This window comes from Carica papaya, chromosome 7, assembly GCF_054855325.1.
Source record: "Carica papaya isolate Zhongbai chromosome 7, ASM5485532v1, whole genome shotgun sequence".
NCBI classification, from domain to species: Eukaryota; Viridiplantae; Streptophyta; class Magnoliopsida; order Brassicales; family Caricaceae; genus Carica; species Carica papaya.
The window spans coordinates 13,754,560-13,771,467 of NC_142315.1; the positions used below are offsets into that span (position 1 = coordinate 13,754,560).

General features: G+C 35.1%; 1 protein-coding gene across 3 annotated transcripts; it reads right to left on the reverse strand.

Annotated features, from left to right (window-relative positions):
- Positions 1-5,584: 5,584 nt before the first annotated feature.
- On the reverse strand, positions 5,585-16,623 carry CYCH;1 (cyclin H;1). Of its 3 annotated transcripts, none has more exons than XM_088207314.1 (14): positions 16,011-16,623; positions 14,727-14,841; positions 9,595-9,645; positions 9,377-9,455; positions 9,125-9,273; positions 8,943-9,016; positions 8,299-8,419; positions 8,139-8,207; positions 7,754-7,795; positions 7,059-7,136; positions 6,582-6,640; positions 6,370-6,454; positions 6,144-6,232; positions 5,585-6,051 (listed from the first exon to the last, which is right to left on the reverse strand). In XM_088207314.1, exons 2-14 carry the CDS (start codon positions 14,784-14,786, stop codon positions 5,985-5,987), a joined length of 1,023 nt encoding a protein of 340 aa, XP_088063440.1. In that variant the 5' UTR covers positions 14,787-14,841; positions 16,011-16,623; the 3' UTR covers positions 5,585-5,984. The 3 variants fall into 3 exon arrangements, with proteins under 3 accessions (XP_088063440.1, XP_021901994.2, XP_021901995.1); XM_022046302.2 differs by having other exon boundaries at positions 9,125-9,243; positions 16,011-16,619; XM_022046303.2 differs by lacking the exon at positions 16,011-16,623 and having other exon boundaries at positions 8,299-8,399; positions 8,976-9,016; positions 9,125-9,243; positions 14,727-14,835.
- Between the last annotated feature and the right edge of the window lie 285 nt (positions 16,624-16,908).

A 16,908-nucleotide genomic window follows, 5' to 3' on the forward strand; every position in this document is an offset into this window, starting at 1 on the left:
AATCTGTAAGAGGTCATAAATATATCATTTTTTGTTACATGTACGACATACTTTTATCTTATTCTTAATGGTGATCTGCTGGAACTAACAATCTCATCTTCCATTCTGTGAGAGAATACCAATACATTCATTGCTCATTTGTTACTCAGTCCCACCGTTTTAGTATAAGATTGATATTTGTCACAAATAACCACCTTAGTCAACATGTTAGTTAGATTCTCATTAGCGTGAATCTTCTTCAAATAATTCATCTTCTCCTGCATTAATTTTATCTTCTAAGCTTCTGCTCCCCTTGCTCAATATAATCATTGACGTCTATTAGTGTTGACACATTATCAATTTCATCTCTTTAACTAGTAATATCTCTTATTGAAGGAGAAATCAATACATGAAGATGAATGTTTTCATTTTTTCTAGTTTTCTTTTATCTCTCAAAGTTCAATAGGATCTTATGTTCATCAAAGATCACATCTTTAGTCATAATGACTTTTTTTTTCACTAGATCTCATAACTTATACTCAAACCATACATCTTCATAGCGCAAAAGAATATAGGGAATAAGTTTATCATCCAAGTTTTGTCTATACTCATTAGGCACATGCACAAATATCTTGCATCTGAATACATTCAAATGAGAGTAGGTATTATCCTTCCTATATTATACTCTCTGAATATCAAAATCAAAACAGTTGATACAGAGCGATTCATTAGGTAGCAGACGATGTAAAGTGCTTCACCTCAAAATGGCTTTGGTAAATTAGCTATTTTCAATATAAATCTAACCTTATATGGTTATGTTTGTTCTTTCACCAATATCATTATGCAGAGGAGTTTTAGGAATATTCTTCTCATATTTAATTCCATGATGTAAATAATAGTTTTCAAACTCTTTTAAAGTATATTTGTCACCATTGTCATTATGAAGACACTTTAATGATCTTTTTTTTTTCTTTTTTTCACTAAAACATGAAATTGTTTGAAGTACTATAGAACATGATCTTTTATTTTTAAAATAAACACGCTAACTTTTCGTGAAGTGTCATTAATAAAGGTAATAAAATATCTACTACTACTTGATAATTCCATATAATTGGGACTACAAAGATCATAATAGACTAACTCAAGTACAGTTTTTTCTCTTTTAGAAAAACTAATAAAAGAAATTATGTGTTGTTTGACATATAAATAATTATCACAAGGTTTTAAACTCGTGTCTTTGGTAAAGGGAATGAGAAACTTCTTTACTAGAATTTGTAACCATTTCTCACTCATATGAGTCAGCTTCCCTTGCCACAAGTCTGGCAAAACATCATCCTTAGCTACATTCAAACCACCTTTGATTATCTTCACTTGAGTTTTGTAGAATATGTGATACAATTTACCTCTAGCAAGCACAATTGAACCTTTGGAGAATTTTTATTTTCTACTACTAAAAGACTTATAATAATCATCTAAATCAAGAGCATAAGTAGAAATCAGATTCAAGTACAAGTTGGACATATGCTATACATTTTTCAAAACTAGCATGAAATCAACATTTGTCTGTATACAAATATCATTAATGCTCACTATATCTGCATAACTAGTATTACTCATCTTCACTCTACTAAAATCTCATGTTTTGTAGATAATAAATATATATATATTGGGTGTAGTATGGTAGGATATTGTTGAGACAACAACCCATTCAGTATAAGGATAAAAAATATGGTCATGATCCTCAACAAAGAAAAAAGTACAATCAGCCCTTCATCATCAGTTATAGTGATCCTGGTATTCTAATCATCCGTCTTTCTCTGATTTTTCGCATTATTTTTATCTTTTTTCTAGGCTCTGTAGTTTCATTTCTTTTGTCCATCCTTGCCGTAGTGATAACAATTGAATTTTCATTTATTTTACCTTTTAGGATTTTTGCTATTACTTCTATCTCTGCTCTCTGTGATAAGTGTCTGTAAAATATTAATACTCATATCATTTCTTCTAGTCTCCTAATTGTAGAGACTATCTTTTTCTAATAATAAGGATAAAATGCTCGTTTGGAGCAAAATTATTTAGAGACATCATCAAGGTCTCCCAACTGTCTAGTAACGAACTCAAGAGCAATAATACATGTATTTTATCATTTAGAGTTATTTTCATGGTGTTCAATTAATTTACTAAGTTTTAGAATTCACTTGAGTGTTTCGCTATTAACCGTCTATCTCGCAACTTTATGCTCACCAATTTATTGATAACAAAAGTTTTATTTTGAACATTTTTGCTTATATATAGTTTTCAATTTCTTTTACAAGTCCTTTGCATTAATTCCTTTATTTGTTGGATGGTAGACACTGATATCTACCTACTATTGGATAGTTTTGATAGTTTTTTTATGCATTTTTTCTCATTCTTTTTCTGATATCCTGCATGGTTTAATAGTTTCTAATTTAATATGATCATACAAATATTCGTAATAAAGAAGATCATTTATCTTCAACTTCTAAATTGAATAATTTAAAGTCTTCAACTTAATCATTATACCTGCAAATTCTTCCATTTTAATTTACAAAATTAATTTCGACCCATAGATTAACCAACCTTTGATATCACTTGTTGGGTTCCAATTGAAAAACAATTAATTGTGTAAATTAAAATAATTATCAAAGAAAATAATAATAATAATAATAATAAAAGAAAATGACTACAAAAGATTTTACATGAAAATGTAGAGAAAAAAACTACATACCAAACTCCAGGCTAAATCTACTATATTTGGAAACTGAGTACAAGGTAATTCACCGGAATGAAACAAAAAGAGAGGAAAAAATTATTCCTCTTCTTGTGTATGTGTGAGAGAGGAAACTAAATAAGAAATATGGTGGGTCGTGATAATGATGAGAGAGAGAGAGAGAGAGAGAAGAAAATATTAAAATAAGTTGTGATTGCCTAATGTTTTTTTTTACAGGTGGCTACCAATCATATATATATATGTATCTATGTATATATGGAACATTTCTCTTTCTATATCTCTTCTCTTTCTTTTTTCTCTCTTTTTTCATGCCACACAACTTTTCTCTTTTTTTTTTTTTCTTTTTGTTTTCTTCACCTCTCAGCTTGTCATTCTTTGTTTCAAGCATTCTCCTTTTATAGTCAAGAGAAGCCTTGAAGATCAATCTTCCCACCTGAAAAATCTTCAAAAAATCCTATAAATTGATTTTCACCATGCTGTTGAAAATCCATAAGAGGTCGCATACATGTCTTTTCTAGTTGTATGTATGACTAACTCTTATTTTCTTCTTAATGGTGATGAGCTGGAACTACCAATCTCCCCATCCAGCCAATGAGGGAATGCCTCTACATCTGTTGCTTAATTATCACTTAGTCCCACTATCTTGGTGCAAGATAAAAGTTTATCACAAGCCACCACCTTAGTCAACAGGTAAGTTGGATTCTCATCAGCGTGAATCTTCTTCAAAGAATTCAACTCTCCATACATGATTTTTATTTATTGAATTTCTTCTTTATAATTCTGAATTTCTTGAAAACTATTTAGCTGCCCCTCTTTAGTAATAGTGACATATTCAAAACTCAAATATCTAGTAGTTGGATGATGTGTTCTGGTTGACCTTATAACATAAAGTTCTTCTACAATATGAGGAGGAAGGGGTTGTTTCTCCTACTTAAGATCATCATTGACATCTACTAGTGTTGACATATAATTAATCTCATCTTTTTCACTAGTGGCATCTCTGATTGAAAGAGAAGTCAGTACAAGAAGAGGAATGTCTTCACTTTTTGTAGTCCTATCTAATCTCTCAAAGTCTAATAGGATATTGTGTTCATTAAAGACCATATCTCTGGTCCTGATGACTTTCTTCTTCACTGGATCTCATAATTTATACCCAAACTCTATATCTTCATAGCCTAGAAGAATAAATGGAATAGTTATGTCATCTAATTTCTGTCTCTTCTCCTTAGGCACATGCATAAATATTTTGTACCTGAATACCTTCAAATAAAAGTAGATATTATCTTTTCCAGACTATGCTCTCTTAGAAATATTAAAATCCAAAACAGCTAGCGGAGAGCAATTCATTAAGCAGACGATGTAAAATGCTTCACTCCAAAATGGTTTTGGTAAATTACACATTTTCAGTATGTATCTAACCTTCTTTAGTATGATTATGTTGTTCTTTCAACAACACCATTATACTGAGGATAGTGAGAATAATCTTCTCATATTTGATTCCATACTGTAAATAATTATTCTCAAACTCTTTTAAAGTGTATTCTCCACCATTGTCATTGTGAAGACACTTTAAGGATGTTCTTTTTTCTCTTTTCACGATAGCATAAAATTGTAGCTGATATTGAGTGTGTTGTTGACTCAATCGTATTTTACTATGCTACACCCATAATAGATATCTTCACTGTGTACAAAATAGGAGAATTTGATAGAATCAATTTCAATACGAGGGAAGCCTTGAAGATCAATTTTTCCATCCGAAAAATCTTCCAAAAATTTTGTGAATTGATTTTTACTATACCGCTGAAAATTCGCTGGAGGTCATAGGCATATCTTCTCTGGTTACGTGTACGACTTGCTCTTAACTTCTTCTTCTTCTTGATGGTGATGGTCTGGAGTTAACAAAAACATTATTAAAGAACGTAATAACTCTATAATAAAAATATTTATCTTAAATATTTAAATGACTTTTATATTATTTCTGTTTTTCTTCCTAAGTTCTTATAGAATTTTTTCGTCTATTTTATTCATTGTATATTTCAAAAATATTTAAATAAACCCCTTATTTTAACTGTTATTAAATGACTGTTAAAAATATTGCTATATGGCATCTAACATGACTTCCACCTTATTTTTCTATAAACATGGCATCCGCATCATTTCTTCTTAAGACTTTAAAAAGTAAAATTCTCCTTTTTTTTGCTTTCTCATCAGTTGAAATACAGTATGCCTGTACAATCATTACCAGTAATCGTTGTTCCCTTTTCCTAGTCTTTCTCATCTCGACCTCAATATTGCATCCTCCACCACCCATCATCGTGCAGATTTTGAAATTTCTTTCTAAATTTACATATCCTTGTATTTTTAAGAGCTTGTGCAGATTATTTTGATCCAAATTTTGGTAGAGAGGTTCATGCAGTGATGGTTAAGTCCAGTTTTGATAGCGATCTTGTTATTCGGGCCTCAATTTTGTACATGTATGGATGTTTAACTTATTGAAACAAGGTCACAAAACGTGGTGTATTAAAAGCTGGAGAGAATATTTCAAGCAGAATTGGAATATATAGGCATTTGTAGCTGTTCTTTTATCATTTTAGAAATTTTAAATTAGGTTTTAGTCTTATTTGAAAAACTTAAAAAGTTGGGCTATGGTGTGATGTCAGTCCTTTTTTCCTACTTGTATTGTTTTTATCTACAATTTAGCAAGCCATGTGTTTTGTGAATGTGCACCTGGTCTATGTAATTAATTTTTGAATTAATAAATTTTTCCTGAGTTGAAAGAAAAGTTCAATAAATTCTTTATGAAATTAAATTTTAATTTCCAAATAAATTCTACATCTTCTTCACCGACCCACAATCTTTATGATAAACGAACAATTCCATTGCAGTCATCAAATTCTTGTTTGACTCAACATTAATTGCCTTAGAAGAATTCAATTGCAATCATGGAGTTCTAGACCACAACCTTCTTTGCCTATGGTATATTTTGTAAGTTACTCCATGAGAACATGATACTGACATTCATCTTTCACGTACTAGCAATGCATTTTTAGTCTTTGTTTCTCTCTAGCTTCTCCCTTAGTGTTCAATCAACAGTCCTAATGGCCAAAATATCACTGGAGAGAGTTCTGCAATGATTCTTTTTCCATGCATGCTGCAAAAACACCCATTTCCTGTGCATGGTTTAAAGCCTGCCTTCAAACATGGTGTGGTATCATATCCAAAGGAGGGAAAACCAATACACACAGCATAACAATAGTTAAGCATTTTGTGTTTCATGTGAACTCCTGTAGGACTTGTGCTTGGACTTCTTCTCCCGTTTCTTACTGCAGCCAAGCAATCTCTTGGTTTAGACAAAATGCAGGTTACCAGAATTAACACCAATTGTTTCTATGTAAAACAAGAGCAAAGAACATACTCTTCATGTGCATTATGACCCCAACAAGATTTTAACTTGCGGTTTATGTGCTTCATATCCTTTTCAGTTGGGAATTTATAGCTCTTTACCTGTGGAAAAACAAAATAGTTAGGCAAATGTCTTTGGACTTACTGGAAAAAAACCACATTTCTCCAACACAATTGCATTGCTCAAAGTTTGTATTGAGATTGTGAAAATCACAACTTGTTCAGGATTTTGTCTATACCAAAGAATCTATGGCATCTAAAAATTTGGTAAGTTCTGAAACAGCGTGTGCAGAATTTTGACAAGAGACGATGCTGCTCAGATATCTGCAGAAAAGCACACTTGTTTAAGTATGTTAAAAAAAAAAAAAAGGAACAATGTAAATACTTAAAGGCTCCCTTCCCCGCTCCCATAAAAAATGCTCATAGAAGACTTCATGAAAGAAGTCAAAACCTCTCAAAATCAAGAACCCTGTGCACCTCATTAGCAGTCCGTAAAGCAGCCAATGCCAACTGCACAATATCAATAAATAAGTTTAGCAATCAGAAACAGAATTATTTCATCTACCAAATATAAATATCATTTTTTTAACCGTGATAATCCTTCTAACTTTTTCCTGTTCTCCTCCCTGGATAGCTGCCTATGAATTTGATTCCCAAGACCTTAAAGCACCCAGGCCAAGTATTTGTTACTCAAGGCATCCAATCTCCATTTATCTTACAACAGTCACCTGGTGCTACAAATTTTCTATACAGCTATAACATAAATAAAACCTAGTATTTCTATAAAAAGATGCTAAAGAGAGTATCTAGTTTCTTCAAAATGTTGATTATAGAGTGTTAGGTATGTGATAAATAATGAAAAGAAGTCACAACTTTGAGTTGTGAAAAATGAAAATTCTCAAGCAAAGCTTGAACCACCAAGCAATACCTGTCCCGGAGAAAACAAAAGTGGCGCATCAGTTAGCATGATCTTATCAACTTCCAATTTTGCAGTTTCATGCAAATCCTGCAGATAGCAATTAAACCACACTATTCAAAGACTTCTCTGCATATTTAGCAAATGAACCATATTAAAGGGCACTTCTATATGTATTTTTGAATGAACAATGTTTTCATAATTGCTGCAGAGAAATGGGAACAAAAAGGAGGCCATGGTTTTAATTCATGCACTTCCTATGTTTGATCATATGTCTTGCTGTTAATTGCCTAATCCTTTTTCTCTTGGTAGAAAACTTACCAATTTTTCATGAAGAGTTGCGATCAAGTACATAACAGACAGACTAAACAAATTATTTCTCTTGTCTCTTTTCTGGTAGAAAGATTATCAATTTTTCATAGACAGTTACTGATAAACCATAGGCAATTAAATTCCATGTGGAAAGCAGAATGTTCTTTTTATTGAAATTTCAAGTCAAATACTTGACTTGAGCATTCAAGTTTAAACAACCAACGGTTGTGATAACCATGTACACCAAGAATCACATGTCCGACTGACTGTAACTTCAACAATATCCAAATTATGTAGCATCAAGCTGAAAAGACTCTTGAGCTAATCCATGCATCTTCTCTCCTGAACTAGAACACTTACATAGCAAGACTGCTCAACAACAAAAATTAACTCACTCTCAGCCTTTCAATTTCTTCATCCTTTGCTCGATTGAATTCCTAGAAAACAAAATTCCAAATGTCCATCAATTAAAGCAAACAAAAACAGGATCAAGGAAAAAGTCATAATATTTGACAAAAGATTACTGAATTATAGGGAAATTGCTTTCCAGGCTTTCCCAAGATTAGGAGTTATTTTACAACATTTTCTTATTTTTATTGCTCCACAACTTATTTATACCCTCCCTCTTCCATTTTGCTTTGCTTGGATGCATTATATTTGTCGAAATATAAGAGCGTAAGGGAGTGGGATCAAATGTGGAAAAAAGATGTAAGTCGATATTCTCTTGCACATTCTTAGAAGTAAGAACATGTACTTTAAGATGAAACTAACTAAACTGACCTCCATATCATTGACAAACCCTTCAACAGATCGATACGGAGCATAAACAATTAGATCAAATTCCAAACTCTGCACAAAATAGATAGATATCTCTTTTAAAATAAATATAACCCAAAAGCAGGATAAAGGCCAAAAAACTGGTTCTTTGGAGCCATCATGCCTGAAGAACAGCCATCTCATAATTAAGAATCATCTGATGATCTTGCTGAATCCCTTTTCCAAGCTCCTCCGCAGATACATGATTTTCTTCTATCTTACAGGCTGCATATACACACGTTAATCTGCAAAAGCAACAACTTAGACTGAAAAGAGAAACTTTTAAGACAAAGAAGTATCAGAATTGACAACTAGAAGTTGGTGATGGTGAGAAAAAATTAAGTGGGCAAACTTCACAGGGGATGAGAGGTGAAGCAGCAATAGTTTCAGACAAAACACAATTAACCAAGCCAAAGAATCCAGTTACTGCACAAAGAACCTGCTATGCTCTTACAAAGTATTAAGAATTTTTATATGATAATTTAATGCACTCTCAAAGGCATGTAATGCATTGATAGAAGTAATACCCGTAGTAATCAAAATAGTCTTGGCCAACTTCCAAAGCATGCGTGTTAAAAGGATCAAACAAAATCACGTGTTACATATTTTAGGTGATACAGAGCCGAGCGATGAGTACAAAGCGAATTATCCTCCTGCCTTCTATTTGAAAGCATCTAATGTATTAATAGAAGTAATACTCAAAGTAATCAAAAAAGTGTCAGCCAACTTCTAAGGCATGGGTGTTAAAAGGATCACATAATATCATACATTATGTGTTTTGGGTGATGTTGCATGACTGACCATTGCAAATAAAACCTTTTGAAGTATATGAGAGCCGTCGCCTGCAAAACATGGAGCTCAGAATGATGTCTGTAAACACAACACAACCATTGTTCCTTTTTTAAAAAAAAATTATGATTATTATGATTGTATGAAATAGAAAAGCATACCTGAATTTTATGAGGAAAGAAAAAAGCACTGCATACTTCTCGAAGTTTAGCCTCATAAAACACTCGCAAAAACTTTTCTTCCTCAAAACTAAGAGGCTTTGGACGAGAATGCTTGTCACCTAACATATATAGAGAGAGAGAACGAAATCCTAAACATTGGTAAATATTCACCCAGGTAAGGTACATAAAGAATAGCTATCGAGATATTATGATTGAAAAAATGGCTTATATAAATGAAATAGACTTTTTTACCATTATCTCTGGCATTAGCTTGAGGTGCTGGGTAGGATAACGAACCATCAACATCTACTTCCATTTGTGTTGTACCATACTTCAAAACATATTATTAGGTTAGTATCATAACAACATAACTTCTTTATTTACTTGAAACAGTTCACCACCTTAGTAATGAAAAAAATCATTTATGGCATGGCTTAGAACAAGCAACGAGAAAACAAAAAAAGACACACCTTTTCAATCATTTGCATTGCTTTTTGATTAGCAGCTTTATATTTCTCGACCTGCATCAATGAAAGCAACATTTACTGACTCAATTTAATTATCAGCAATGTCTCATCTAGTCTCATTTTGCTCTTCTAAGCAAAGTTTCCTGATAAGGCATTAAGAGAGGTTCTTTTTTTATGAACCTGCCAAGTCCCTAAATCTGTATTTGTAACAAATTATCGTGTGAAAAATAGAATAAGAAAATGGATGCCTGTATAGAAAAACAGGAGTAAATAGAATTTGAACATTGACAACACCAGGTGGTGCCGTCTTCAAAAGAAGACAAAAATTCACAATGATTAAAAGATCCTCACAACAAATGATGGATGGGCCTCTGACAAATTACTAAAAATCTGGAACCAAAGGTCCCTAATACTTACAAAAGACAAAATAGTGTCCTCAAAAACTCAATTGTTCCCATTAAACAAAAAAATTTGAATTGTTTTTTCCTTCCATGTCACCGACCATAACCAAAGGAATAATAGATATGAACCTCTTCTTATCCTTGTTAGCAGAGTACCATTCCAAGCCCGAAAGTTCATCCACCAACAAACCGTTGGCCACCTAAGAGAGGTTGAAGAGACCAAGAGTTGAAAACCGTGATGGTCTAGACTCAGGACATCAGAGGAGTCGAAGATCAGAAATTTATTCTCTAGGAGGCACAACTGGCAGCCATTCGCTATGATTCTCCCCTTTCTCTTAGGTTTGTTACAGGTGAGGAGTCTGCCCCAGGCAGCCTCGCAAGCTAAGATAGGAATATGAGGTGGTGGTTTCTTTTTCCAAATTTGTCTCCAAGGAAGCATCATAAGATTGGCTAAAAAGAGTAAGGTAGAAGGATATGACAGAGAATCCATCAATCTTTGGAAGCAATGACACTGTCAAATCAGAAGCATTCAGATCGACCTGACACCAAGACAACCAAAGCAATCAAGCAGCCAAGTCATCCATCTCAAAATCATAAAAATTACAAGAAAAAGCAATATTCCAGGACAGAATAGTGAGGTCACTAGTGAGCAAAAGATCCCTAACTGATGTATCTTTCTAGCAAGCTTCAAAAATCTTGATAACTACTCTTTAAAGGGCCAACTCCTACACCAACTATCATGCTAAAAACTCACCTTATGACCATTGCATATCCTAAAATTCCCAAGCTCGAAAACCAGGTTCCAGCCCCGGTGGATCCACTTCCAGAGGCTAGTACTGTAAACCTATCCATTCATGGCAGTTTTCCACCCTCTCCCTTCCAAGCCTTAGTTACAAGTAATGACCTCTTGACACGAATAACCCTCTGAAAAGATAACCTTCCATGGCCACTTAACTAATGCAGATTTGTTCACAACCAGTAAAGATCTAATAACAAGCCCTCTTAATTCCAGAGAACATCTAACAGATTCCCAAGCCAAGGTGATACCATGCATACTCGTTTAAATCACCCCATAAGAACTGATCATTGGATAGACTCTACCCTTTTAACAACCTTGGAAGGGATGGGAAAGAGAGATACTTGATTGGCAAAAAAGAGAGAGCATCCTTGATTAATGTGAGTTTCCTATCCTTCAATAGGTACTTCCTTTTCCAGGTAGATAACATTTTTTTCCATCTTGGAGATCATTGGTGCCCACATAGTTAGATTCTTGAACTTCGCACCAAGAGACAAGGAGGAATACTCAATGGAAAGGGAAGCCACTCAGCACCGTAAAATCCTTTCCAAATCCATGATGGAAACAGCCACCCTGAGGAAACCATTAGGACTTGTACAAATTGATTTTGAGCCACAAAATCACCATGTACCGTCTCTCAGGATTACCAAAAAAATGAACTTCATCTGCAGAAACTAGATGAGTAATCTCTCATGAGAAGTGCTATTACGGACATGCAATATCCGAATCAAATTTCCAGCTTATCCTTTTGAATCATTTAAGTGAAGGGCCTCCATTATAAGACAAATGAGGATAAGGTATCCCATTGTCTCAAGTCTCCGGACACCAAAAAGAATTTGGTGAGGCCCCCGTTAATTAAGATAGCGAAAGAAGATGAAGCGATACATCTTTTGATCCATCTACACCACCTATCACCGAACCCATCCTCACAAGTAAAGCAAGAAAGTCTAGGAGGTGAGATCATGAGACTTATTTTAATGGCCAACTCACAAGATTCTACCTTTCCCAGATTTAAGAACAAAATCGACCACTTCTTCTGCAAAAAAATAAAAAGAGAACAAAATCAACCACTTAATTGGCTATTAAAGCAACATCAAGAATTTGGCGACCTCCCAAAATTGTGTTTTAACTCTCCCCCACCACCTGAACAATAATATGACTCAGAAGGTAGGCAAGAACCTTGGCAATCAAATTGTAAATACTGTCCATGAAGCTAATAGGCCAAAAGTCATGTAAATCCAAAGCACCATCCACATTGTGAATCAGGACAATGAAACCTGAGCTCAAAGAGGCCATAAATTCTCTTGTATCATGAAAATTTGTGAAAAAGAGACAAATCGTAATTCCTAATTAAATCTCAACTTTTTTACATAACAGAAATTTCGTTTGAGCCTAGTGCTTTATCACGGTTGCAACTCATTAAAGCTCTATGAATCTCCTCTATTGAGAAAGGTCTCTGCAGCCCAGCATCTCTCGATCTTCAATTTTGTCAAAACCAACTCCATCTTGATTTGGTCTCTAAGTCTGCTCGTAAGCGTACAAATCCTGATAATTACCCTTAATAGCTTCCTTCAAACCACTTGCTAATTCATATATCACCCATCCACCACAACCTTGGACAGGAAATTATTTCTCAGAGATAGTTGGCAATTCTATCGAAAAAGTTAGTGTTTGTATCCCCCTCATTGAACCAGAAGACTGTTAACCGCTGTCGCTAAGCCACCTCTTTCATATGTAAGGCATTAGCAAGCTCATCCTCTAATACTTGCATCCTTCCCTATCTGACTTTAGATAAACCCCTAGCAGTTCCTTCTTATCAATCACCAATTTCAGAAGTCAGGTTATTTTCAAGGCAAATTCATTGGCTTGAAAGTTGTTGTTCCACTCTTTATGTGACTTCACATAGGCAACTTCTTAGCTAATCTGAAATTATCAAAACCCTCTACATTCAGGTTCGTCTACTACAAACATTTAGATCTAAAAAGCCTTATATCTTGAACCATCTATTTTCAAAATGGATAGGGATACCCAAATAGCACCATTGAGCTCTAAACATATTGGATAATGATAGGAAGAAGCCCTTGCGAGGATCTTCTAGAATAGATTTGGGATAATGGCTTTAAAGCTAGGGGAAACGAAGAACTTATCTACGTGAGAAAAAGAGATACTTTCTCTCATGTTAGACCACATCCATTGACCACTTGATAAAGGGAAGTCAATAAGGTTCAACCTATTAACCATGTTAAGAAACTTGAGAGTGTAAGAAGAAGAGGCTGACATGGAAACCTTTCATGATCAAAAAGCTGGTTTCTGTCAAATTCCCTTCTACCAATGGTCCAAACTTTTCCCCATGTTCGGTTTCTGTCCAATTCAAGAGAGATTCCAAAACTTCTTGACCAGCCCAAATCATTCCATAACAACTACCTATCGACTCCTTCCCCTAAACCTAGGTACAAGAAAAGCCTTTGCTATGGAGTTCACAATAAACGGGAACTGCCCCTCAAACACTTGATGAGATCAACTTTCCCAACACCCACAAGACAAAAATGCCATTGGACACCGCAAGATATGGAAGACCCAATCGACCTCTTGATAGTGCCAAAGCAGCTCTAGATCAACCCAATCGACCTCTTGATAGTTCCAAAAGCTCTAGATCAACCCTGCCTCAACCACTTTGAACTTAGTTTCCCAAACAAGGCCTCCATCCCAATCCTTTAGGAAACTTTTAACCAATCTCTTGCTCTTGTGGTTAGATTTCCAATATTCCAAGAGATTATCCTATTAATCATTAACAACCACCAGAGTTGAAGTCTTCTCCTCCTTGCCCACTAAATATATCCCTTTTCCTTCCCAATTATAATCGATGCTACATCTGAGCCTTGTCAATTCTCCATTGCCTCCATGTGTACCCCTCCTTTGGTTGCCCACCAAGCTGTTAGAGCTCTAGAATATCACTTTGACCTCAAACATCCAAAAACACATATCAGACAAAGACTACCTCCGAAAACAGCACCAACTCTTGTCCCACCAAAACAACCTCCCTTCCACACCCCCTCAGACCAAGCTTCAGATAGCCACAAGAGATTGGCTCCTCTAGTGAATTCAATGATGGAATTGGAAGAAGAAGTGGACCGAGCAATAGAGAAATAGACTCACCTGGACTGGAAGCCTTAAACCTCCACGTACGCCAAGTCGATCTCCTCCACCATTCTAAAGGACATTGAACGATAAGCAACAAATCATGCCTCCTATATTCATTAGAAAAGAATACTCTAAAGCACGAGACACTTGAGCAGAAGGACATTCTTCATCTATCCCAAGAAGGCATGCCAAGAAACTCCTTCTTTCCTACTACCACACACAGATCATACACCTGATCAACTACCATGAGGAATCTCCACCAACTGCCAACTTCAATACCCTCCAGGATGAGTAGTCTTCTTATACTTCCCCTTGTTCCTCTCCTTCAATTCTCGGAAGCATTGACCTCTGCTCTTGCCCACCTTAACTGACAAGGAATCATTTACTCCCCCAAGGACATGACTCCATGACTTATGCCCTTTAATCCCAAAAACACAAAAAAGGACCTGAGGAAATAATTAACTTTCTGGTTAAAAAAATAAAAGGGTGTATGCCTTTGAGCCCATTCTCATTGATTATGAGAATGTCTTGCACTTCACCTTTTAAAACAATATCTTTTTGTATCACTGAGAATTTCCTAGATGAGAGAAAAGCCATAGATAGAGAACTAGTTGACTAGAAAAGGGAAAAAATGTTGGCTGAGAGGATTTCTCTCGCTAGAAAGGATCAAAGAAAGGTTATAGAGAAAAATATAGTTCATTTTTTCATCAGTTATTTCATTCCTCTTACTATTTTCTAATTTCTTGGCAATAAAATAGAAATATACAATCAAGAAAGCAACAAAAAAAAAGATATACCAGTTGTTGAGGAGTAAATATCCACTTGGATCGGTGAGTCGAGGTTTGGAAATCAGCCATTGCTTAAGCCTAACTCAATTGGTTTTGATAAAAGAATAGATGAATTGTGAATTACCTGCGTAAAGAATAAAATAAGATGCTCAAACTCTAGAATCACAATAAAAGAAATAAGATTTGCAGAAGGAGAAGGAAGTAATATTTAAACGTATTTCTCAGGAGCTTATGTGCTCCATGTGCTTATAAGCTTGAAAAAAGCCAAACCAAATGTCCCCTTTAACAACCGTAATCTTAGGTTCTTTTATCCAAATCAAACAACCATAAACAAGGGTTCCTTAACCACTAATTATTGCACCGTAATCAGTGCACAAAGTTCATTATAAATGAGCAAATTGTAAGAGCCTTAAATGCATAGTTATATAAGGGTTCAAAAGTACATAATAGATTAGAAACCAGACATTTTGATTAAAATAACTTGCAAATAAATTATAGGAAGTCATCATCATGGTGGGGCTAGAAACCGATTTTACAAACTGCCCATATACAAAGACTAAGAAAGATTAAGACAAAACACGAAAGTGTTTGGGCACCCATGAAATCTACATTCTAAATTGGGGTCTCTACTAAGTGCACTTGTTCATAGTGCTAGAAACTCATCAACTTATCTCAAAGTTTCAGCAAAAATCTAATTGACACAACTAGAATTACAAACCATTAATGAGGGGAGGGAGGGAAATGCTTCCAAAAACTAAAAACTGAGAAATCAAATTACAAATAATGCAGATAGTCATAGCTTCATATCTGCAATTCTCGTCAAAAAGAATTTCCTCTCACATATCCATATCTCACCATTTGGAAAATGAATAATGGATGATCATGTAACCAAAAAATTGAAAGAAAAACTCAGAGCCTATTTGATTATAAAGGCAATGCATAAAGGCATGTCAACAATCTTTTTTATTATAAAAGCAATGCATAAAGACATCTTAACAATTTCATAGCTAACCAGGATTTTGAATATCACGATGACCAAACAAAAGCAAAATGAAATAGACAATAACTTAAATAGAAAATAGGAAAAAGAAAAAGAAATAGAGGAAGAAATATGATACAACGAAATCATTTTGAACGATTTTATTTTCAAAATAAGATGCAATATAGAAATATATTTAAATCGCAACAGCAGAAATCCACACACACATCCCGAGCGCCCTTAGAACGCTCGGACTAAGGAAATGGATCACAATAAGCATGCGAAATAGAAAAGGAAACTGGATTCCGTCTTACCCCCTTAGGACGCTCTTCCTTCTTTTTTTCTTCTCAAACCCGAGCACCCTCTTCTCTGTTTCGGCTCAAGCCTCTTCCTTTTTAAATTTCGAAACCCCAAATCAAAACTCCAAAACCCAAAAACATCCTCTTCTCCTAAGTCGGCCCCCTTTAGTTCTTTTCTTCGTCTTCTTCTCACCCTTCCTTGCCCTCAAGCTTCAGTCAACCTCTCAGTCTCCTCCCTAGCTTTCTCTCTCGTCAACCCGTCTCCCTATCTCTCCACTTCCTCGGCTCACTCTCTCTCTCTCTAATCGTCTACGTTCTCCTGTTTTCTCTTTCTGCAGCTCCTCCTCCAAAACCAAAGAGAATGCCCTTATATCTGCGTCTCCCTCTGTCTCCTTATCCTCACGCGAGGCTAGGTACGCAACTTCTTGACCTCCTGTTATTCCAACAGAAGATGTCGTTTCTTCCTTCACGCGGTCTCTCTCTCTCTCTCTCTCTCTCTCTCTCTCTCTCTCTCTCTCTCTCCTCCGGCCACTGCTCTGCTGCTCGTAGCTCTCGGCCTCTCTTCTTCTTTCTAGGGAAACTAGAGAAAGACAAAGAACCAACCACCAAGACGCCGTCGTATCGGGTGTTTAACACAGACAGGCTGGTCATTATATATGTTGGGTCCTTTTTCGGATTTGTTATTTTGAATGGGCCGGTTTCAGTTTAATGAACAGGTTGGGGTTTGTGTGGGTTTTCTTTTGGGTTAAAGAAGACATTATGGTGTCTTAGTGAATGGTTGGCTATGAGCTTAATTAGGTTAAAGATGATGTTTCTGAGGTTGCTACAGGTTGAATGATATAGATTTAGGTTATGTTTAGGTTTAGGTTTTGAGTTGGTTAGATATAGATTTTAAAAATACAAGGGCTTCTTG